This window comes from Myodes glareolus, chromosome 7, assembly GCF_982192425.1.
Source record: "Myodes glareolus chromosome 7, mMyoGla1.1, whole genome shotgun sequence".
Lineage (NCBI taxonomy): Eukaryota > Metazoa > Chordata > Mammalia > Rodentia > Cricetidae > Myodes > Myodes glareolus.
The window spans coordinates 99,572,168-99,596,190 of record NC_142032.1 but is presented as its reverse complement, the minus strand read 5'-3'; the positions used below and the strand labels follow the sequence as shown (position 1 = coordinate 99,596,190).

The following is a 24,023-nucleotide window of genomic DNA, read 5'->3' as shown; positions in this document are numbered from 1 at the left end:
CTCTCACTTCTAAGAGTAAAGGGGCTCTCTTGAAACCCAACCACCAGTGTTATCACCAGAAAGGCCTCCTGATGATTCATGTCCCACCTGCATACAACCTTCACAGGGCCACAGCCCCAGAGATAAAGGGTGCCAAAGAAGAATGAGCACAAAATAGAGATTTCCCTTTTATACATATTGCAACAAGTTCTCATAAAACATTCATCTGAAATAAATTAAAAAGTCCATTTGTCACTGCCTCCAAACATAAAAAGGAGCCCGTGTCCTGGAATTCAGCCCAGGCCACAGTAGGCCCTGATTGTCCATGGAAGAAAATTAAGGATTGAGGGGCCCAACGCCTGAGATGGGAGGAACAGATACCTCCTCTGAAGTATCCAACAAGAAAGGCGAGGTGACGGCATGGGCCTGGGAGATGGCAGCCAACTCCTTGAGAAACTCAGGGAAAATGACTGCACAGTAGACAGCGTTCTTGACTCGCAGAGCCTCACCTTGTCGTTCAGAAGCTCCGCTCCGGGGGAGCAGAACTGGAGTTGAAGCGCCTGGAGAGGCCCCACCTAGTCCAAATCCTGTTCCTTCTCGCCCAGGTTGAAGAACCTGTGCCGCCTGCCGGGCTCTGGTGGGACTATGTGCATGCCGCAGGAGTAACTCCCCCAAGGATGGCCTCCGGCTCCTCACTGAGAAGAAACAGGAGTATCAAGAAGGTGCTGGGATCAGGGAACCTGCTCTAGTCTGGGGAACAGATTCCCCAACCCCCTTAGGTTCTTGAACTTCTCCCCTGGGTTCTGGAAGAATGGAAGGACAAGATGGACAAAAACTGAATTGAAGTTCCTTTTTTGTCTCATCTCTAAAAATGACTAAAGATTTGAGACAGGTGTTTTTCCTCATACCAAAATCCTGCTTTCCCCTCTATCCAGTCTCCTCAGCAGCCAGTATTGAACTACTTTATTCCCAGCTACAACTCCTTCCTTCTCCATGACCCCTCGTCCTAAAGAATTTAATCTAACCACTGTTAGATGGCTCCCATACATAATATGCCCCAGCTTTGTGTTTCCTATCATTCTCTAGAGCAGTGGTTCTCAACTTCTTAATGCTGTGACCCTTTAATACAGATCCTCATGTTGTGCTGACCCCCAACCATAAAACCATTTCATAACTGTAATTTTGCTACTGTTCTGAATTGTAATATAAACACCTGATATGTAGGCTATCTGATATGCAATCCCCAAAGGGGTCACAGCCCACAGGTTGAGAACCATTGCTCTAGCACCACATCCAGTCAACTACTTCTACTTTGCTCTGACTACCTAAAGCTGACCTGCATCATCCGCTCCTTCAATACCCACATGTACAACTGCAGTTCAGGGACGGCTTCATTTCTTAACACTTCACTGCCTGTCTAGGATCAGTGTCCTTACACTACTACTTCATCACTCACCAGTCCCCGCCCTATACCACCAAGACCTCCCTCCTGCTGGGTATGCCCAGACAACTTCATATTTGTTTGACTCAAACTGTCTAACTTTCTGGATTCCATCACTTAAGTAGCCTATCTCTAGCCCCTCGATTATAGGAAATGTCTCTATTCGCCACCTCTAACAGTGCTTACAGAGACACCATACAGACTTATTAACCTTGCATTCAGAACCTTCACAACCAGGGTCTCACTCAGCAACCTACCTTCATTGGATTCAATAGGCATCTTATATCTATCTGCAGCTTCCTTCAGCTACAATTTGTCATTTCTACTTTTTTATCCTTTCTGCCATAGTTATCTCCACCTGGGAGAACCCTGAAAATATTGCTGTGATCTTCCCTACGCTGACTTCATGCTCTTCTATCATTAACTCAACATCAATAATTTCTTCCCAAGGCTTCTCTCTCATGCACTAAACTATGAACTCAAGAACTTAAGAATGTCACATTTTAATGCTTTCTTAGCTCCTCAACTACTACCAAATCCTGCCATATTTAATGCTTCCTTGTCTCCTTAACCACTGATAGTTCTGTAAAAACCTCCTTCCCAAGTAATAAAAGACAAGATCTCCTGAATACATTGGGAGCGTGGGGACCATAGGAGAGGGTTCGAGGGAGAGAGGCAGGGAGGGGAGAAGAGAAAAATGTATAGCTTAAAAAATTAATATAAATTAATAAATAAAAATTTTAAAAAAAACTTCCTTCCCAACTCTGCCCTACCAGATGCTTGCTGCTTTCCTTCCCACTACTCAAATTCAAACCTCCCTGGTCTTGATTGTTCTTCCTGAATCCCTTCTCTTAACTCCAATTCATCTACAATCACTCCTAACAATAAGATTTTTAAAACTTCTCCTGGTTTCTAAGTGTCTGAACGAAAAATCACTACTTCTGCCAGCATAGCTTCCACTCTAAAAGCCTCTTACTCTGGCCAAACCTTTCTAGCCATATCGCCAATTGCTCCACAGCCTTGTAAACCCCCCTACTCTCATCGTTTGAAGGCAAATACCACATCAAGTTCTCACAATATCTCAATCCAAGAACTTCTTTCCCTTTCCTTATTCCTCTATCATTATGCAGGTTTTTGTAGATACTGACAATTAGGTTCTTAATATAATGACTCTATCTTCTGACTCAAAACCTGAAGAAAAAAAAAGGAAGACTCAAACTGGATCTTAACTAACTTGGGCTAATGAGGTGTCTAGGGAGAATAAGGAAGGATCGTCAGTTAGTCCTTACCTACAGACTCAGAGCGGCGGGGAGCAGGGCCTGCTGTAGGACCTTCAGCCCAGTCCAGCTTGCCACGAGCAATGAGGTACTTCTTGGCTTTGGATAGCAGAGCAGGGAAGTCCTCCTGGGAGGCTGCAAAGCTCTCAATCTTATTCTTCACAGATCCCAGCACCTGTGAGACACAATTTTAGAATGTTTCTAGTGGTTTCACATTGACACAAGCCTTCCTAGTCCCACTGCACCTGTTCCCAGGCCACCCAAGGTCACTCTAGCTGTGGGCCTGGCCCACCACTGAGCCTGGACGCACCCATGCATGCATGCATCGCACACCTGCAGCAGGGACTTGACACTGGGCTGGAAGACCATGTTGGTGTTGAGCAGGAAAGAGCGGAGCAGGGGCTGGGGGTGACAGGCCAGCTGGGCCACCAGCCCCGTCAGCAGGAAGTTGACATAGACGGAGTTCTGCAGCATGTTCTCGAGTTTGGCAAAGAGCACAGCCATGAAGGGGCCTGGGAAGGGGGTGGGCACAAGGATACAAGGCCTGAACACAGTGCACATCGCAAGCATTCCTCCCCTAAACAAGACCCCCACTAGATGAAAACTGCAAGAATCTGAGTGTGTTAAATGACCTGTGACCACTTTCTCTGGACAATTAAGGTATCCAGATGCCAGCATTATAAATATTATGACTGAAGAGTCAGATCTCAGGCTCTAGAGTGTAGATACATCTCAGATTTCAGATGTGCTCTGTGACTTGGTAAGTTGAAAGCTTGCCAACATTTAGTTTCCTATTTATAGTAAAATAAATATACCTACCTCATAAGATAATTAAGAGGACCAATGAGATATCAATGTCAAATATCAAGTACAAGAGCTGGCAAATTTTTTCATTTGATTATAACCATATCCTACACTATATTTCTCAGTTTTTAAAAAGCTTCATTGAAGAACAGAACAGAAGAATACACACAGACCAAGTCACAAAGCCAGTTCCATGTAAGACAGAGTAACAAAATAGTGGTCAGAAAGAAAGCAAAAAAGATATAACAGCAGCAAAAAAAGAGACTGTGAATTTCAAAGCAAGTAGAAGTCTTTAGAGGTACAGAGACAGTGTCAGTTTTGTCTTTCAGGAGCAGGGAATCAAGGAGGTAGACTAGGCTCTAACAGGAATAGAATAGCTTAGTTCGGAGGCAAAGGAAACTGGTTCAGGATGAGAAGGGATTAGCATTCCATCCTAGGAGAAATGCCTTAAGATATAACATGACACTGGACCACTGAAGCCATCACAGTATTTTCGATGAAATATTTTTATAGAAATAGAATATTATTTAAACTTTGATAGAAGAATGATGTACAAGTGGTGAATCCTAAAACAGATTTTATACCACCATCTACCTGGTGTATCCATAGGACTAGTCTTAGCCCAGAAGAAATACTAGCTTAAGGGTCCAAACAAAATTTCTAGCTTTATCCTTCTGTTCATTCCCTGGGACTATCTTCTAAGGGTTAATGCAAAGAGTACAAATGACTTTACAAAGAAAAGGGAAAGAAGCATCAATTAATATAAACTCTGGAAAAACCACACCACCACCTAGAGGTGCTGAGCAGAAAAGGAATGGAGCAGAAGCTAAATGAATAGGAAGATAGTTTTCTATAGTATGCTAAAGAAGGAATATGGCTCCAGACAGAAGCAATCCCAGGTTTATCAAGATATGCAGCATACAAACTTGACTCTTGACAACTAGGATAGGTGGTGCCTTACTGAACTTCAATCTTCCATGACCCACTAATAAAAATCCCAGCGAAAAGCTACCATTTGTTGTGTTTTCACAATGTGCCAATATTATATTGAATGATTTTTCATGTACCAATAAAACTTAAGGAGTGCTTAATCTAAACTCTGTAGTCTTAACCCTAGCTACTATACTGCTTCCCAGAGATTGTTTTGTTTTGCTTTGTCTTCCCATGCTAAGATATAGATTACAGCTTGATAAAGACTTGTCTTGCTCATAATCAAAACAAAGAAGAACCAGTACAAAATCTCAGATTGGACCTAGCTCCACAGGATCAACCCAGAAGGGCCTATCAGGTACACTTCGAACTATGCTTTGTCATTTGCCCTCAAAGAATATCACCCACCCACCCCCAATCCTTACTAATCATACGTCCTTAAAATAACTGTATTGGACAGTGATGGTAACGAAGAAGGTACAAGACAATGAATAGGAAAAATGAAATCAGGCCCTTCTTTGAAGAGGCAGGGAGGAAGGTGCTGAACAGAAGGGAAAGCACCAAAAGAGCTGACTCCAGGGCCATCAAAGACCTAGCAGAAGACTCAAAGCCCAAATACACAGACTGGTGGGAATGGCACAAAACAGAGGTGCACATAGTCTTTCGCACAGAACAGTACAAACATCATTCATGTGGTTCAGATATATTATTAACCAAGCACAGAGCATCCTATTTACAAATCCCAGAAAATGGCCAGACTAAAGGAAAAGGAGAAGCATGCATGCAAGGATAAACAAGCCTCAGACTTAAGTCAATATACAAACTAGCACAAGCATGGAAACACATAACAAGAAACATGAAGACACAGTATGACATGATTGTATGCAGAAGGGACTCAAGCAAAATGGATCAGGGCTAGGCAAACACACAGAAATGGCACAGCCAAAAAGTCTTAGAACTCTGCACAGACATGTTGAGAACATGCAAGTGTACACAGAACAGGTTTAAGTTAAATAGCTTACCAGTGAATGGCTGCCTCGGCATCTGGTGGAGAGTTCGCAGAGGGCTGCTGAGGAAGGGGCCAGGGGGCTCAGGAGGGCAGGTGAAGCTCTCGTAGGCCTCCTCCTCCTCAGGAGGTAGTGGAGGCTCTAGGGGAGGCTCTGAACCAGCTCCACCATTGCTCAATGCCACCTCCAGCTCCCGGAGCTCTTGCCCAAAGCTCTCTAATCCTGCCACACCCTCAGAGGTACCCTCTAATAATTCCTTAACTCCTTCCTGTGGCACCAGTCGTGGCACCAGACGAACCTTCTTGGCTCCTTCTGGCCATGGCCCTGGTAATCCATTGAGCTGGGGTGGGAGTAGGTGGCCAGGGGTATCCCCTACACCCACAGCTAGCCCCCTACTCCCTAGGTTTTCCTCCTCCCCTTCCCCCACATTGTCCCTGTCCTCCTCAGGCAGTAGGCAGCGTTTCTTAGTCCGGGAGCCAAGAGGGTTAGGCTCAGGAGGGGGCCGCTCGCCATCATAAGGGGCAGACCAGGTTCGGCAGGCTCGGACACAGCGGTCTACACCACGGCGAGCCTCACGAAGATATTCCAGATAATTGTCTTCTAGCTCACCAGGCTCCTCTGAAGGGCTAGGCCGTCGGGCAGGGCTGGAATTTGGGGATGCATTAAGCCCTGGGGAACGTGGAGCTGGACCTGGGGACTCAGAGCCACCTAGACTCTGCTGCCGAAGAAACAGAGCCAGACGGGACGGTGTGGAGGGCCGAGGCACTGTTACCACTGAAGAAGAATCAACACTTGGGCTTCCAGGGCCTTTACAGGGAAGAAAACATAAGCAAAATCAAGGAGATAGTCAAGAGGAGCAAACAAGAGATCTAGAGGCTAAAGGAGAAGACAGTGAGGAAGTAGAAATGGAACTATTTTGATAGCTAATTCTCAAGTCCCAAGACTAATTCACCCTAATCGATCACCCCTCACCACCTCCATCAATGAAAAAAAATGTAAACAGAGTCAGGTGGTGGTGGAGCACACCTTTTTATCCCAGCACTCCTGGGAGGCAGAGGTAGGTAGATCTCTATGAGTTTGAGGTCTGCCTGGTCTACAGATTGAGTTCTAAGACAGCCAGAGCTGTAACACAAAAAAACCCTGTCTCCAATAAATAAATAAATAAACAAACAACAAACAGACAAAAATCAAACAAAAGAACCCACCCAAACAGAACACATGATTGAAATAAAGGAGAGAGGTGGACTAGACCTTTCCAGAAGTAATTTATCTGGAAAGGTTAAAGATCTTCTCCGTAAGACCACTCATCAATCTCCCCAGAAAAGGAATTCCTCTCATTGTCACCTTCCTCCCCTCACCATACCCCTGCTTTCTCTCTAGGCTCCCGCAGAACCCAGGCCATACCCGTGATGTCCTCCCTTCTCCCTGCCTCTCTGCTAGGCCCACCTCGTGCCCATGAGGCATGCTCTGGACGAGGTGGGCTAGGGGCATGGTGTCGACAACAGCGAGGGATTAGGGAGAGAAACTTGTCAGCTGCTCGTCCATAAAGATCCACATCACGCACAGCTGGCTTCTGGCTCAGCATCACATGGTTACATGGGACAAGATACCTGGGAAACAGCAGAAAGAGAATATGGCGTCATCAGGGAAGACAGCACCTGAAAGCAGGCCAAGTGAACTACATTGCTAAACTAGGCTCAGGAGGACCCTCAAAAACAATCCCAATACAGCCCCATCACCCCAATAAAACTAGGCCCTGAGGGTCAGCCATCCCTCAGCCCTGCCCCCACAGGTACCTGAGAACCAGCTGCAGCAGAACATCCTCACAGCTGAGATTCAGAAGGGTCCTGAAGAGACTCAGAGAGACCATGCAGAGCTGAGGGGGAAGGGGAGGGAGGGAGTCACCATAAGAGCTGTCTATCCTCCAAACTATTCACCAGTGGGAACTCTCATTCCCCCAACCGCAGGCCCAAGCAATCACTCCAAGAACAGCCTATGCACTAAGGTCTAGCACATACACCGTATGTTATGTATTAACCAGATAAACACATATCTTTGTGAACAAGACTTTACTAGTGTCAGATCCACTAGAGTTCTACAGACCCTATACATAACTGGACTATCTGTCAACACATTGATTCCATCAATGCTCCAAAGAGACCTCAAGAAAACAGACACTAAGAAACACTATACCAAAGCAAATGATTCACAGAAAACTACAGCAATATTACCGTCAAGTAAACACCTGTCAGAAGAGACTGCAGTCACACAGTAATTGAATGGCTGACAATAAGGAATCAGAGGGAACCTGGAACAATACCAACTAGGAAGTAGGGGGAGTCATCAGTTTGGAGTCTGAGTCACCTCTCCAACCCCAGTGTCTCTGAGAAGGTGGGATAAAGAGAAGCTCAGGGCAACTGACAGGAAAAGGAAAAAGTAAGTGAGAAGGCCAAGAGCAGACAAACCTCTTGTTTTCAAAAAAGAAGAAACCTTATTCATTTCTACCTAGACAAAAATAACAGACGTACAGTAAGCTAACTTCACTGCTCTGAATACCTCAAGCATTTTATACTTTTCTTACAGCAAGTACGTCAGACATCTTGGTCTTGTATAGTCTTGGCACTGCTTGCTAGGTGGCTGTGAGAGAACTAAGTGGATCGATAGTAAGAGAAAGTTCACATTTGGAGTAACATAGATATCCTAATGACCACTTTAGCCAGCAATGAGATCTCAGACTCACTCAAGAATAAAGAGTGAGCAGGAAAATAGGTCTTCAAAGATCTCCTGACTGAACCTATAAACATTTTACTTGGCAGACCAGAAGAGACTTTACAGATATGATGAAAATTATGGACTTTCTGGGCCTTATAGTATGGCTTAGTGATAGAGTACTTATTTAGTATGCATGAGGTCCTGGGTATAATAATACAGCATCATAACCTAGAAAGCACAGTGAGACTGTCTCAAAGATAAAAGAAAAAGAAGGCCTGGGAAAGTAACTCAGTGGTAGTGTGCTTGCCTTTGCACACACAAAGCCCTGGATTTGGCTCCCAGCACTGTTTATAAGAAAAAAAATGTAAAGAAAAGAAAAATTGATAAGGGGGCTCAAAATATAGCAGGAATGTGACCCATCAGTGTTGGCTCCAAAAATAGAAAAGGTAGTCAAATTGGGGAGGGTCTTCAACAGACAGCAAGAACAGTCCAAATATGTACTCCAGAACTAAAAGATAATAAAATGTTTTAAATCACTAAGTTTGTGGTAATTTGTTTTGATAGCAACTAGTAACTAACCAAGATAATCAGGCTCACAGACAAGTTAGCCAATTTTGATAGCAACTAGTAACTAACCAAGATAATCAGGCTCACAGACAAGTTAATCAAAGTGGCTCACTTAAAGGCACAAAAGCCAAGCTAACTACCTTAAAATGACTGGAAAGTAGAAATCAAAGCATTTATATGTTTAACATGGGTATCCTTAAATCAGAAGAGAACTGGTTCCCCTAAAAACCAGAAACTAAGAAGTAGAAACCCCAAGAACATGAAAAGCCCATTAAAAAAAAAAAAAACTTGAAGATTAACAGAAGTGCTAGAGACTAAAAACAATGAAAGAAAATCAAAAAGGTTAAGATTAGGATGAAAGAATGAAAGAATGGCAGATAAACACAAGAAGAATGGAAATGAATCTCAAGAAGGAAATTAACTGTCAAAGAAATCCAGGAGGTCAGACAGACCTAATACCATGGCATGCTCTAGCTTAAGATAAGAATAAAAGTTTATCTTTATGAAATTAAACATCTGATATCAGAAACATACCCACCTCTTCTTTTGTCTCTCCTCTCTAAAATGCATTACTGGAATCTTCTCAACTCTCACTGCCTTCTCCCTCTAGTTCATTCCATCTCTAGTCATAATACACATTCCCTGTTGCACGCTATTCCCTTTGCCTAAACTGCTCTTACTTAATATTCAATAGCTGACTCCATTATCTTAGGCATAACATAACATCCTCTGAGATGTCTTCCCTGGGCAATCCATTTTCTTATTAAACTTTTTTTTTCTGCACAAACAGTAACCTCAATTTTCAACTATTTTAGTAACTTCATTTGATATTTATACTCTCCATAAAATGAGCTCTAAGACAACAGCAGCAGTGACTACCATTGTGTTCCTACCACCTAGTAACCCAACAGGATGTCATTATCAATAAACTCGTGCAGGTAGAAGGAATCTAAGTGGGCAGGTGGATGGCTATGCGCCCTAACTACAGTTCAAATGCAGCGAATCCAAAGAGAAGAGAATGCAAGCCAACAAGGAAAAGCTGAACCATTTATTAGTACAGACACAAAACTCAAAGCACTTTCTATCACCTACAGCAACTGAGAGAGGATAAACAGCTTAAGGGAACTGTGGAGCAATACCTAACAATCATTGCACCACGGCAAAGCCTCTGGCCATAATGGATGACTGTGCCGTAGATGAACATAGTATAAAAACAGGGAAGCAAATTAAATTCTTTACTCAAAATGGCTAAAGTTTAGTGCTACAAACTGCCACATTAAAGTGAATACCCCCAAAAAAGAGCAGAAACACCTTTTGACAACAGAAATCAGAGAAAGATGGCTCACCCAGGTAGTAAGCCAGGACAGAGTTTAAGAGCCATACCCGGGAGTTGCTGCCAATACGGGCAACAAGGGTGTCAAGGATGGTGTGGGTGTCATGCCGGTGTAACAACAGGAATCGCAGGAAGGTACGGAGCAAGGCAGGCTCAGAGATGCTCCGCAGAAAAAGTTCCAGATAAGCGGTACTGGCAATCATCTCCTCCACAGAGGTCTGGATGAAGGGGAGACAAAACTTGGAGACTTAGGTTTCCCTGCACATACATGGCTCATACTTCCTGGGTTCTAGGGAACAGGAAGTATCAGAAAGGGAAAAGAGGAAGAAAACGCTACCTAACGTCTCCCATATGAATCATTTCACTGGTCAGTCACACACCAGTCCAGGTCCACCTATCATCCTTACCTTGTGCAGGGCAGGGCCCATGACAGGCACCAGGAAACCATTATGGATATAATCAACCAGCTGCTTCTGCACCAGGGGGTGAGCTACCTAGATAGAACAAGAGGGGGAAAAGGGGATTATGAAGAGTCTACTGCCTGGAAGAGAGCAAAGTAATATAGTAAAGATAGACATCCTAACCCCAAGTTCTATAGCAGAACTCCAGGAAACGGATCCGCTTACCCCAACTTCCCAGAAGCACCAAGGGTCACACTCCTTAGGAACCCTAGTCCTACCTGAATGACCGCATTGCAGAACTCTAGGGAACTCATGAAGAGTGCAAGCGCTGGCACTCCTATCCAGTCTTCCCGTCGCAAGCAGTGCCAATCATCCCCTGGAACTTCAATCTTTCGGGGCAGTGAGGAGTATAGGGCACTCAGCCCTGTGGCCAGCACCTAAGGAAGATTACCAGAGATTCAGATAATATAACGGCTTTGGGAGCTAACTAGTCATAAGATTTGAAGGGAATACAGTTAAAAAAACACTACCAATGCTGATATCAAGTTGCCATGCAGGCCCTCACCTGCAACACCTGCCCTATCTAGTTATACTCATGTTTCACCCCCATTCCAGCTCCAAGGAGTTGCTTTCAAATCTGAAATAAAGGTCTCTCTCCCTGACACCTAGCCTTTCCATATCTCCTGGATAGGAAGATGATGTCCAATGTCCACACACCCTACTCCCCATCCTAGGGTTTGCTAACCGGACAGAAATAAGAGTGATCTGCGATGTAGCGGCCCACAGTGGGGCTCCCATCTGAGAGAGCCATGAGCAGAAGTAGAGCATCACGGGCCTGCTGACCCAGGGTGCCTTCTCGATGGACAAATGGGACAAGGCGAGAAAAGAGGAGAAGACGTGGAGCAGCTCCAGGCTCAGGAGGTGGCTGCAAGAAAAACTCGAGCAATGAAGGCTCCCGAGCAACACACACACACAGTTGGCTGAGAAGTAGCACCAGGCCTTCATCCAGTGCTGGGCTACTGGGCACAGGACGACCACAGGCATCCAGCAGGGCAAGCAGAGCCTCACGAACTGGCCCATGCCGCAACAAAGGCTGGCGAGCTTCGCTCACAAGCATCTCAAATAGTTTCAGCTGCTCAGCCCGCCGTTCCTCAACTCCATCCCCAAACTCATCCCATTGCAGCTGCCATGTCAGCACTCGGCTCAGCAGATCTTCACGCAGAGCAAACTCTAGCAGGGGCCCAGGGCCTGAAGGGGCTGAAGGGATTGCTCGATCCTCTGCCAGCAATGTTAGCATTTGGTATGTGTGGTTTCGCACAGCACTGAGATCATCAGCTGTGCCTCCAGCAGATGCCCGAGGGCCTTGCCGCTCCAGGATTCGCACCACCTAAGGCAAAGGACAGAAAAGAGGAAAAAATCTAAAAAAACAAGGTAACTAAATGGGGTGATAAGAACACAGAACACTCTGAAGGTTAGGACTACTAGGGTGAGTAACAGACTAGATATTTTATCATGGAGTCTCCTACCTGAGACCAGTGATTCTTGAAGACCATGAGGCAAGTCTCAGGGTCAGCCACGACAGGGGTCTGCAGACTGGCCCCTTGAGGTACACGGTGCCCAGGGACCCGGGAGGCCAGCCTGCTCAGCCAATTCATCTTCTCCATGAGGCAGGCTGGACAGGGCCAGCAGCCTGAGCACTATACTTTGAGATTGTACCAGCTGGAGGCTTTCTCCACTTCTGTCTCCAATCTGCTTCATCCGGTCTGTAGGAGCCAGTAGCTGGCCATAGAGCCACAGATTACACCAAACTGGAATAGCAAGCCCAGAGTTCACTGCCCAGTCCAGAGCTGCAAACCTAATTCAAAGGGAGAAGATGAAAAGGATAAATAGGAGCCCACCACTCTCAGCTCCCCTGGAAGAATAACTCAGAAGCTTTCCACTGAAAATTCCACGTAGCCAGTAGTGGTGGCAGTGTACTCTTTTAATCTGAGAGCACGGAAAAGCAGAGGCTGGCAGACCTCTGTGAGTCTGAGACTACAGTTGGTCTACAGAGCAAGTTCCAGGACAGCAAGGGCTACTCAGAAAATCCTGTCTCAAAACAAACAAAACAAAACACAACAACAAAAAGAACTCAGGTCCACACAGTCAGCACATGAAATTTACATGCCCAAAAAAAGAACACATAATTTCTCCCACCAAACCTGTAGCTTCCTCAACCTTTTCTATCTCAGTAAACGTCACCAATGCTCGCCTACATGCTCAGATCAAAAGTCCAAACATGGTCCTTTTTTATCCTTTTCCTTCCAATATCTAATTTTACAACAAATCTTGTCATTTCAGAAGATAATGAGTTCAAAGCTAGCTTGAGCTACATAAAGTTCAAGACAAGCTGAGGCTACAAAGTTATGACTTTGTCTCACAAAGAAAATAACAGGGATAAAAAAAAGAAAATTAAAATCATGTCTCACTATTACAATAGATTCTAGTTTAGTTTTGAGACAGGTGAGCTTTGAATTCACTATGTAACCCAGGCTATCCTCAAATTCATCATCCTCTTGCCTCACTGTCTCACCTTTGCCAATTCTGTGATTAAGGGATGCATGTCACTATGACTGGCTTAAATTGCCCTCCTAAGAGTTTAGTCTCCATCTGGCAAGCATACTAGTTTTAAAACCTAGATTTTACTCCATTTCTCTTCTACTGGACAGCCAGGGACTTCCTATTACACTAGTAATCACCCTAACCCTAACCTACAGAAAAGGCTAGACAACATAATCTCTCTGTCAGTCTCCTCCTCACAGGACTTATTTGTCACGGGTCTTATTTCCTATTCCTTGAGCCTAGAATGTTCTCCACTCTTCCCCTTACTCCCACAGTTCCAGTTAAATGCCATCTTCTTAGAGATGCCCACCCTACTTAACAATTTTATCTAGTTTATCTTCCTACCTTCATTTTCTAGCTTATTAATCCCTTCTTAATAGAGTCTATGATCTGAAAACTATCTTATCTATATACTTATCTTTTCCATGAAGAAATCAGTTCTTTGAAGGCAGGATTTGCCTATCTTACTTTTTTTTTCTTCTCAAGACAGGGTTTCTCTGTAGCTTTGGCGCCTGTCCTGGAACTAGCTCTTGTAGACCAGGCTGACTTCGAACTTACAGAGATCTGCCTACTTGACTCCCAAGTGCTGGGATTAAAGGTGTGCATCACCACCACCCAGACCTTAATTACTTTTTTAACCTCAGTGGATAGAATAGTATCTACCTGTTGAATGTTTGAATAAATATCTGCTCAATTAATGGACAAATAAACAACAAACACCAAACTAGTTATTGGCCCACAGCTCCTTCTCCATCACACCTAACAACACCTTTTCATCAGTATTGTCTCTAATGAGTAAAAACTCTTCAGAGGAACTATGTGGTTCAGTCATGTTTCCTCTTTAGACTCAAAAGGAACTTAAAGAACCCAGAAATATAATAGCAGTCCCATACTCTGACCTAAGGTTACACTAACCAACACTTCCTTTCATCCATTTCGTTCAGTCACCTCATCACAACTAAAGGAAGGCGGCAACTGTGCAGAAGGATACCTTTTATAGACGAGATTGAATAAAGGGAAAGCCAGTCCTAAAGATCAGGGAAGGTACATTCAACTGATTAACTGAAAGTATAATGGTACTAATAAAGTACTGGGCACTCTGCTAAGTAAGCACTGGAAACACAGGTAAGACAAAAATAGGGCTGAGTGGGCAAAATACATAGAAATATTTGCAAAATATAATAGAAGAGCAAAGAAAAGCAACTAAGTCTGCCTGAGGGTCTGGAAGAGGGTTCCACAGAGACAGTATCTGACTCAGGCCTTTAAATGATGAGACTCTAGTTACATGAGTAGCTTTCTTCATAGCAAAAACAATAAAGCCAGGCAGAATAGCTCACATCTATAATCCCAGTGCTTGGAAGGCTGAGGCAGGAAGATCGTGAGTTCTAGTATGGCCTAAGCTATAAGTTAAAACAAATCTCAATAAAATAAAATAAAATAACCAAAAGAACAATAATTGGGAAAAAAGCACGACAAATGAGCCTGCAGATTCAGTGTGGCTTAACCACTACTTAGAGAGCAGATGCATGGTACTGAGTTGAAAAGGAAGAGTGAAGGTTACAAACACCACTGAATGTTATGCTATAAGAATTTGAGTTTTACCTATTGACATCCTGGAGACAAAAAAAAAAAAAAAGACATGGTAAGATCAGATTTGCTTTTAAAAATAGCTCAGACAGAATTGTAAGGGAGAGCAGAGAGGGACAGATATCAGTAAAGAAATTATAAGTTGTTTCAGTAGTCTCTTTTTAAAAAGTAATGGCATAAACCAAGGTAACAAAATACCAATAAAAAGCTAAATCTTAGATTGAACCCTATCTCAACATGTCCTGTGCAGTAAGTATTCATATCTGTAATGTCTTTGCAAATTATTTATACTGTGTTTCTTCTACTTCTACAGGGAGCAAAAATTTCATTCTTTGAAATCCTAGTGCCAATAAACCATTCAAAAAATGTTTGTGAAACTAAATGTTGGCTCGATATAATTATAACAGCCAATGTATATACTGAACACTTACTACATACATACCAAGCTCTGCTCTGAGCATTACTTATTAGTATTCTCATTTTACAAATGAGGAAACCAAAACCCAGAGAGGCTACAAAAACTGCCTCAAATTAGCCAGCTGATAAGAAGCTAGACTAGAATATAACTGAAGACAATGTGCCTCTGGATTTAATCTAAACATGAAAACAATAAGACCTGGCACACACAGGAGCAAGAGAGATGATTAAGCTGACTAACACAGGAGACTTGGGAACGACACCATAACTATCTTGTAACACACAAGGGGAACTGTGTTTCACAAAAAGTGATGACATCAGGTATAGTACACACCTGAAATCCCAGCACTCAGACTAAATCAGGACGACTGACAGTTCAAGGCCAGCCTGAGCTGCATAAAGGGCTCCAATTAGCCCAAGCTACAATAGCAAGAAACTACCTGGAGGGGAAAGAATAAGATGGGGGAAGAGGATGAGACAAAGAAGACAGACAACAAAAGTTTTATGCACATTAAATTTTGAGACACTTAAAGAATACTTATAATATTCAAAAAAGCAGGAAAGAAATGTAGTCCCAGTGGTAGAGTGCTTGTCTAACGTGTGCAAAGCCCTGGGTTCAATCCCCAGCACCACATATACCAGGAATGATGGTACACACCTACAACCCTAGCATTGGGGAGGTGGAGAAAGACTGGCCAGAAATCCTAGATCATTTTCAACTATAAATGAGTTTAAAGCCAACCTGGGCTATGTGAGACTATCAAAAAAACAAAATAAAATCAAAAAACAAGAAAAATAGCATACTTAAGTTCAAGAGTGAAATTAAACTGAACATAAAAATTCAGAAGTTACAGCATATAGGCAAATAAGGAAGCTGTGAATAATATTATTAAAAAACAACAACAACAAAAAAAAACCTAAGGGCTCAATCTTAAGAACACCAGGACTTAAGGAAGCAAAGTGTGGTGGTTTGAATAAAAATGGCCTCCATAGACTCACAGGAAATGGCACTATTATGAGGTGTGGATTTGTTGGAGGAAATATGTCACTGGGAGTGGGCTTTGAAGTTTCAAATGTTCAAGTCAGGTCCAGTGTCTCTCACTCTTCTTGTTGCCTGCTAATCAAGATGTAGAACTCTCAGCTCCTTCTCCAGTACCACGTCTACCTGCAAGCCATGCTTCTAAACCTTTATAAGCCAGCCCCAATTAAATGTTTTCCTTTATAAGAGTTGCCATAGTCATGGTGTCTTCATAGCAACAGAAACCCTAAGACACACAGAGAATTTGGTAAGAAAGATTTAGCCAGATGTAATGAATGCTGCATGCCTATAATCCCAGCACTTGAGAAGCTGAGGTACAAAGATCATCAGTTTGAGACCAGCCTAAGTTATATAACAAGATAATTTCTCAAAAAAAAAAAACAAGACAAAAATGCCACACATGGTGTATGTATGCCTTTAATCCCAGCACTCAGGAGGCAGAGGTATATGAATTCAAAGCCAGCCTGGACTTACATGGAGAACTTCAGTCAAGCTAAGGGGTACAAAGAGAAACACTGTGCCCCCCCCCAAAAAAAACCATGCACACACCACACAGGCACCAAAGACAGTAAAAGTAGTCAGAAATTAAAGGAGAAATTCAAAATATAACAATATAGAAATCAAGAATGTTTCAAGAGACTGGAAGGAGATTGCCTAAAATCCCATAGGAAGAAGTAGAATGAAGATGGAAAACAGTTCGCTGGTTTTATTGAGGGTTTTTTGTTTTTTTTAGATAATCTTATTAAAAAAATTCAAGAACTGAGAACCAGAGAAATATATGATGTACTTTAACAAATTTCAATGACAAGAGAAAAAAATAGGGCAGTTTGTGTTTTAAAAAGGGGAGGGGGCCAAGAGTTCATATGGTTCTGACCTGAGTGCTGGCCCAGGCCTGTACTCTAGCACCTGGAAGGCCGGAGCAGGGGGAATAACAGTTCCAGGCCAGCCAGGGTGTGCAGAAGAAGAATTTGTGTCAAAAACGGGGGAGGGGGTTTCTTGTTTGGGTTTTTGAGTAGGAAGCTTCAAGTCTTTTTTTATCAACTGAGAAAACAAATCTGAAGAAAGAAAAGTTGATATAATGAATAAATAAGTTAGGAATAACAGACAAAAATAAGGAATAAGATATCTGAGAAAAAAAAGGCATATACCACCTTTTCGAGGAGGAAGGAAAACAGTAGCTCAGGATGAGAGCCACCTCAGGTAAATAGAAAAGCAAAATCAGAGGGACATATCTACAGCCTCACCACCTTATCACCCCTCACTCTGGAGACTAACAGTCAGGGGAAAGGAGTGAGACAGCAGAGAAGCCAGAGTGGATGCTTTACTATTTCATAAACAGCTCCCTATAAACCATCAAACAAGCACACACACTAGCAGCTATGACCAGAAAGGATTCACTGGAAGAAGTACTTATAGTCCCAAGATTTGAGGTCCCAGGAAGATACAGGCTAAGAAATGCAAAGCCCAGAGTTAAACAATAGAAATTCTCCCCTCTAACTGCTATTAACCTTTCAATACTATACTAACCTGTGTTGGTTTCTTTAATCACTGCCTATACCTTTGTAAATATAGTCCCATTATTAATTAAACTCTTGTGAAACCCAGCCTGAGCCATCTGTCACCTGCCACCTGCCAAGGAGCTTGACTGATACAAAAATATCACTGTTTACAGAGTACCCTCTACAACATATCTCATTTGAGGACTGAAAACAAATAGAACCTTATGCTCAGAAAAGAATAACACAAATAGTAGGCAAGGCATGAGCTCTGAAATTCCTCAAACAAAAGTCTGAATCTCAATGCACCCTCTTCCAGTTATGTGATCTTAAATAAACCACAAATCTGAGCCTGTTTCCTTGTCAAAAATTTCCTAAGAAAATAAGTATTCTTTTTAAGAATTAAGTAAGAGAACAGCACTCTGGACATAAAGTCCATATTCTGTAAACTGTTTCTTTGCTCTTTTCCTTTCTGATTCTGTTTGACCAGGGTGTTCCCATCCTTGAGATAAGAGATCTAATCTGCTCTAATGTGTGTCCCTCACACTCAAGCCTCAGTAAACCCAGCAAAATAATCAATGTGTCCAAAACAAACCCCCTCTAGGTTCTGAAAAACTAAAAAACTCCTCTTATCTTATATCTGGGGTACCCTCTCTTGCTCCCCTGCTTAACTACCACAAAGCATCTACAAATGTAAGACTGACCCCCCTCCCACCCCGGCCTTTTCTTACTACTTCTTGTAGCTCCTGAAAAATAACCACTTGGAATCTGCACCTCAGAAATCAAAACTGAATCTAGGCCTTAAATACTGAAAAAATACGAAAGGCCGTTCCTTGGTATTCCTGCCACCTATTTAAACTCCAAGCAAAATCCAAGACAAGATAAAGAGGGCAGAATTGTCATATAGTTATGACGCCCTTTGTCCCACAGCAAAGTCCAAAGAAAAGACAGATTCCCAGATTCCCCCCTCCCATTTATCTGCAGGTTCAATCACAAGCTGAACAGGAAAGAAGCAGCTGATTTCTCCAATCTACACAAGGTCAGTGTCAGCCACTCTCCTCAGGATCCAAAACGCAATACGGCTTTATAGGCCTACACAGCAAAAGGTGTCAACCAACCTCAGAAAACCAGGGACAGGAAGAGGCTCAACCTCAGCCTCCATTTATAACCTTTGCCCTGGGAGAGGCAAAGAGAAAGAAGCAGTAAGGGACTTTATCAGGCAAGGAGACCAAATGACCTTCCAAGAACAGACCTCTTCCTAAGCAAGACGGATAAGGCTGTTACCCCAAACACTAAAAGTGGAAAGACCTGATTAAACCTGTAGAAATACAGTGGAGTAGGGGCACCTAATAGGCTATCTGGAACTCAACTCACACGTACCCTCCCTGCTTTTACATGTCTCAGACAAATGGACTACCAGGATATGAACCACCTCCCCAGTACTACCTGGGCCTCTTGCAGGCATCTCCAGTAACTGCCTTTACAACAGTGGCTCCTCAATGTAACACAGTTATCTCTAACCCTGTTGTTTGAAGGTGACAGAGGATGTCAAAGACTGGGTGAAATTGATCCTAAACGGTAAGAAAAGTTCACTAGGCAAAGAAAAGATGTTCCTAGAAGAGGAAGCAGCTTTTCAAAGATTTCAAGTCTAAAAAAGCAACATGTTTGTTAGAGAACTGTGAACAATTTATTCAAGCTAGAACACAAGGGAGTGGCAACAGACAAGGCATGAAGAGGTGAGCCGAGGCCGTATTAAGAAATTTGGATGTTGTCCTACATGCTACAAGGAGCCAAAGTTTTAAAGCAGTGTAGTTCCGTGCTTGCATTTGTATTTTTAGAAAAATCATTCTAGGAATGGGCAAGAAAAAGACCAACTTTTAAAGCTTTAAAAAAAACTAGATAAGAGCTAAGGAGCTGAGAAACCAGGCTAAGGTTGGGGAAGATGTGGCAATAGAGATAACGGAGGGGAAAGTATATTACCATCTTAGTGACTAAATTTAGGAGAAGGAGCAGAAAAAATAGAAGATGACACCGAAGCCATCCTCTGGATTGATACAAGACACATGGGTGCAAAAACGGGTCAGGGCAAAAACTCTTAAGTTCTGTTCCAGGCATGTTAATTCAAAGATACCTGTGGAGATATATGCATATGTGGTTATATATACAGAACACAGGAAGAGACTGAGACAGATAGAGAAGTAATCACATCACTGTGATGTATTCTTTATATTTCCATATTCTCCCTCTAAACTAAAACTGTCATTCTCTCTCCTAACCAAAATGAGAGCTCTGTGCAACTCTATGAAAGTCCTATGCAACTTCAACAACTTATTTCTATTGTTACCTTATGTTCCCAACAAGAATTTACTGAATGAATAAATGAATGAATTTGTTTTCCAAGTCCTAGTAAGAGTGGCTAGCATATGAACGATATGGGAAAATGGCTACATACACCATCACAAAATGTTTCTATCAGTACAGCACCTGCATCCACATCTTGTCCTCCCAGACCTACCACAATCCTCTATATATCAGAAGTCAAACCCCATTTTAATTGATGTGTTACTGTGGCAACAAAGAGTTTAGTGTAGCAAACAAAAGGCTTTCCAGATTCTGTACCTTCTCTAGCACAATCGAGAATTTAGACAAATCCTAAGAATGCTCTAACATGCCAGCCAAGGCTACATAGTGAGACCCTGTCTCCAAAAAGAAGGAAGGAAAGAAGGAAAGGAGAAGGAAAGGAAAAAGGAATTCTTTAACATGTGATTATGAATATGCACCAGATACTATACATGCCTATTCCGTGTCATTAACATGATATTAAAACCCTTGTCCCTATGACACTCTCAGTCCCCTTAATCTCTTTTGCAAGTAGAACAATTACAAATCATAAAGCTATACTTCTTGTCAGTATGAGGTCCTCGATTTTTTTCAACAACTATGTCATGTCCTTTTCCACATCACCTTTCCTTTCTCTTACGAACCTTCCTTCCTCAAGTAACTAGCACTATGAAGATGCTGAACTCTGAGCATCTTGTCACTATCCTGTGTGACCTCTAGCTGCTGAACCTAATTCATCTCTGAAATAAAATTCCTTTTCCTGCTTCACCAGGTATCAATATAATTTCAGCAAATTTTGAGGCTGCTACATAAAGAATGAAACTTTAATTTTAAAATGAGTTGCTATTTAATATGAAAGCATGAATGCTATTCAGATATCTGAAGTTACACAAAATAACTACGTAAGTACATGTTTCTTTCACCTAAAACAACACACACACACACACACCACTATCATTCCAAACGTCAGGATTTCATAAACCAGTAAAATATTTTTAATTAAAAATATGGTGGTCGGCTGGGCTGTGGTGGTGCATGCCTTTAATCCCAGCACTCGGGAGGCAGAATCCCTGTGAGTTCGAGGCCAGCCTGGTCCACAAGAGCTAGTTCCAGGACAGCTAGGACTGTTACATAGGGAAACCCTGTCTCAGGGTTATCTTCATGATTTTCTTTAAACTTAACATCTACTTTACCAATATTTATTTCTTCAGTGAAGAGCAAAGAGTACCTTAACACCAAAAGAGTAAGAACAATAACCTTGGAATAAAGTACCCCCACCCCCTTAGCAGTACTGGGAATCAAACTCAGGCCTTGAACACAGCAGGGCACTCTCCCACTGAGCTGCACTCCCAGTTCTTTCTTCCGATCTCATATGATGTGCACAGCCAGGAACTGGATGGCTCAGTGTTGAGGGACCATTATTCACCAGCCTGGTACACTTGTAGGACCTATAAAGTTCTGGTAGTCTGGGCAGGCGGCCAAAAGATTTATCATTGTGAAGAAGGACTCTCTGGCCTCCAGAAAGAAGGAAGTATATCTATATCACAGTTTAAAGTAACTAGCTCTGAAGCTGATATTCTAATTCTCAAGGGATGATCTTCATAGGAAAGACCCAAACGTTGTGATGGTTAAGGAGGCTCACGGTGCCTCGGCTACCTCGCCGACTGTCAGTAGAGAAGACCCAGTGATGGAGAAATTATCACATTATCTGTGATAATTAGCCATTATCACAGAGTGAGTCCAACTTTGCAAACTCCGTGTCTGTGTGGGTTGGTAAGGATTTGGGCTTGTTAAATTCAAATAAAATGAACTCGGTTACAGGGTATAGAGGGAGGGATGACTTGTGAACGAATAGAGGAAACTTTTCAGGGTGGTACAAGTGTTTGGCATCTTGGTTTACAAATGTGCACATACATCAAAGCTTATCAGTTTAAAAGAAGAGTAGTTTATTGTGCAAAATTTACCTCCACAAAGCAATGTCTTGTTTTTGCTTTTCAAACTCCTGAGGAGAGTAAACCTAACTACAGGGCTGCAGGTGACAAGCCACGTGACTTAGAATTAGCAACTGCGTCCAATATAGATAACAACCACGGGTATAGAGGAATGGAGTAAGGGAGTAGAGAAGCAGGCAGAGAAAATAATATAAGCAGTTCTACCCCTCCCAAAAAAACTTCGTGAGGGTCTCATCTTAAAGTCTGCTTACAAAAGCGGCATCTGAGGAAAAACTGTGCTTCTGTGGAGGGCTAAAACTCAAACATTTTCATTACCACAGCTATTATTGCTCATGATGCTGTCTTGTGTTGGTTTTCCCCCTCTCGCAAAGCAGCCATGTGCACAACAAATGCACCTATACTGTCTTTCCTTGCTCTAAAACTATTGCTGCACCTGGACAAGACTGGACATCCAAGAAGGCCCCGCAACCAACCTCATCTCTTAGCCAAGTCTCACAACCATCAGCCCCTCTTTCCTCTTTTGCTCTGCCTTCAACTCCTCCATCGAGAAACAGCCAGTCCCCGCAAGTTCCCGCCTTGGCCTTTAACGCTCCTCATCCTCGCATAGGCCTTACCCCCTCAACTCTTGTCCCAGGACGTCCCTCACCTTCCCAAGCTCAGCCAACCCACACCCTCTGCAGACGGGGTCCATGAGTTCCCCCAAACTGGCCCTTCACAAAGCATCTCAGGATCTCCTCCGCCTGGCTTCCCGGTCCACAGCGCCCAGGCTGCTCCCCGCCCCTACCTCAGCCGCTCGCAGCAGCCCCTCACCACCTGCCAACCCCCTCACCCCGTCCCTCACGCCAGCAATTCCCCAGCCCGGTGCCGTCATCCCCAACCCCTCGGCACCTTGCGCCTGTGCGCGCGCCGCGGCCCACGCGTCGCTCTCGCTTGCACCACGCCGCCCTGCCCCGGCCTGTCGGCGGCCGGGCTAGGTGAGTTCAGGCCGCCGCCATCGCTCCTCAGGCGCACCAGCCGCGCCCCGCCCCGCGCCACACGCAGCCCTCGCCCCCGCGCACCTCACGCAACCGCCCAGCGACGCACGGCTGGGCAGCGGCGTGCCAGCTCATTGGCCCGCCCAGGCCCCAGCTAGAGCGTCGACGCTCGTTTCCCGGCAACGGCCGAGCGCAGGGGCGGGGTCGCAATCCGCGTTCCGCGGAAGAAGAGCTTCCGCACCCGCAGGCCCCGCCCTTTCCCGCCTCAGGCTCCGCCCTCCTGAGGATTCCGGTGTGTCATAGGGGCCGACCGGAGAAGAGGCGGTGGCCTGCGGGCAGGGGCGGGGCCTGAGGAGAAATCTTGGCACTGGAGGGCAGACCATTGCTCCGTGGGAGGAACAAGCCTCGGGGTCGGGAACGACCTGGCCTTGGACAGCATCCCACTGGGGGCGGAGGCGAGGGCCAGGGCGGGGGGCGGGACCACAGGTCCTGGGAGGTGCTTCAGCGTCAATTGGGCGGGGCTTCTTCTGAAGTCTGCACCAAGGGCCAGGCTGAGGGCAGGGCCTGTAGAGAAGGCTTTCTAGACTGTGCTGACTGCCACCGAGGTAGCTTATTTTCTTTCGCCGGACGTGTGCACGCCGCTTGGATTCTGTCTTCCTACCCGCGGGGACCGCCTTTTCCTGACCCTCCCAAAGTTTCCATGACCCCGTAGAACGCCGAATAAGTTCCTACACGACAGCCTGGGTTCCTGATCCATTAGAACCGGTCTCTTCAACAGTTAGAATGCAATATCAGGGCTGTAAAAAGAGAAGCATCTAGAAGCAGCACTTAACGTGATTTCTGGGCATAGAAGATGAAGGAGCTGAGGATAGCTTCCAGAAGGAGATGCTGGCTGAAACAAGAGTGAGAAAGACTAAGATAGAGAAATAGTTTCTGATAAAGTCTGTTGACTTATATTATTGTTATCTGATTGTGATCATTGTTCTATAGTTACATAAAATGATGGATTACAGAATCATGGGTAAGGAGTTTACAGTTTTATCTTTGCCACTTTTCTGTAAATCGAAAATTGGTTCACAGTAAAAAGTGTTCAAAAAAAGAAGAAAAATGGAAATTTCGACCTAAGGCAAGGCAGAATGCTCAAGACACTGAGAACTGCAACTAAT

General features: G+C 43.9%; 1 protein-coding gene across 3 annotated transcripts; it reads right to left on the bottom strand.

Annotated features, from left to right (window-relative positions):
* Nucleotides 1-154: 154 nt before the first annotated feature.
* On the bottom strand, nucleotides 155-22,908 carry Fhip1b (FHF complex subunit HOOK interacting protein 1B). Of its 3 annotated transcripts, none has more exons than XM_048427636.3 (12): nucleotides 22,772-22,908; nucleotides 11,978-12,306; nucleotides 11,197-11,838; nucleotides 10,730-10,888; nucleotides 10,458-10,544; nucleotides 10,101-10,268; nucleotides 7,235-7,314; nucleotides 6,843-7,048; nucleotides 5,454-6,245; nucleotides 3,031-3,209; nucleotides 2,710-2,872; nucleotides 155-674 (listed from the first exon to the last, which is right to left on the bottom strand). In XM_048427636.3, exons 2-12 carry the CDS (start codon nucleotides 12,113-12,115, stop codon nucleotides 316-318), a joined length of 2,973 nt encoding a protein of 990 aa, XP_048283593.2. In that variant the 5' UTR covers nucleotides 12,116-12,306; nucleotides 22,772-22,908; the 3' UTR covers nucleotides 155-315. The 3 variants fall into 3 exon arrangements, with proteins under 3 accessions (XP_048283593.2, XP_048283594.2, XP_048283595.2); XM_048427637.3 differs by having other exon boundaries at nucleotides 6,885-7,048; XM_048427638.3 differs by lacking the exon at nucleotides 155-674 and having other exon boundaries at nucleotides 2,716-2,872; nucleotides 3,008-3,209.
* Between the last annotated feature and the right edge of the window lie 1,115 nt (nucleotides 22,909-24,023).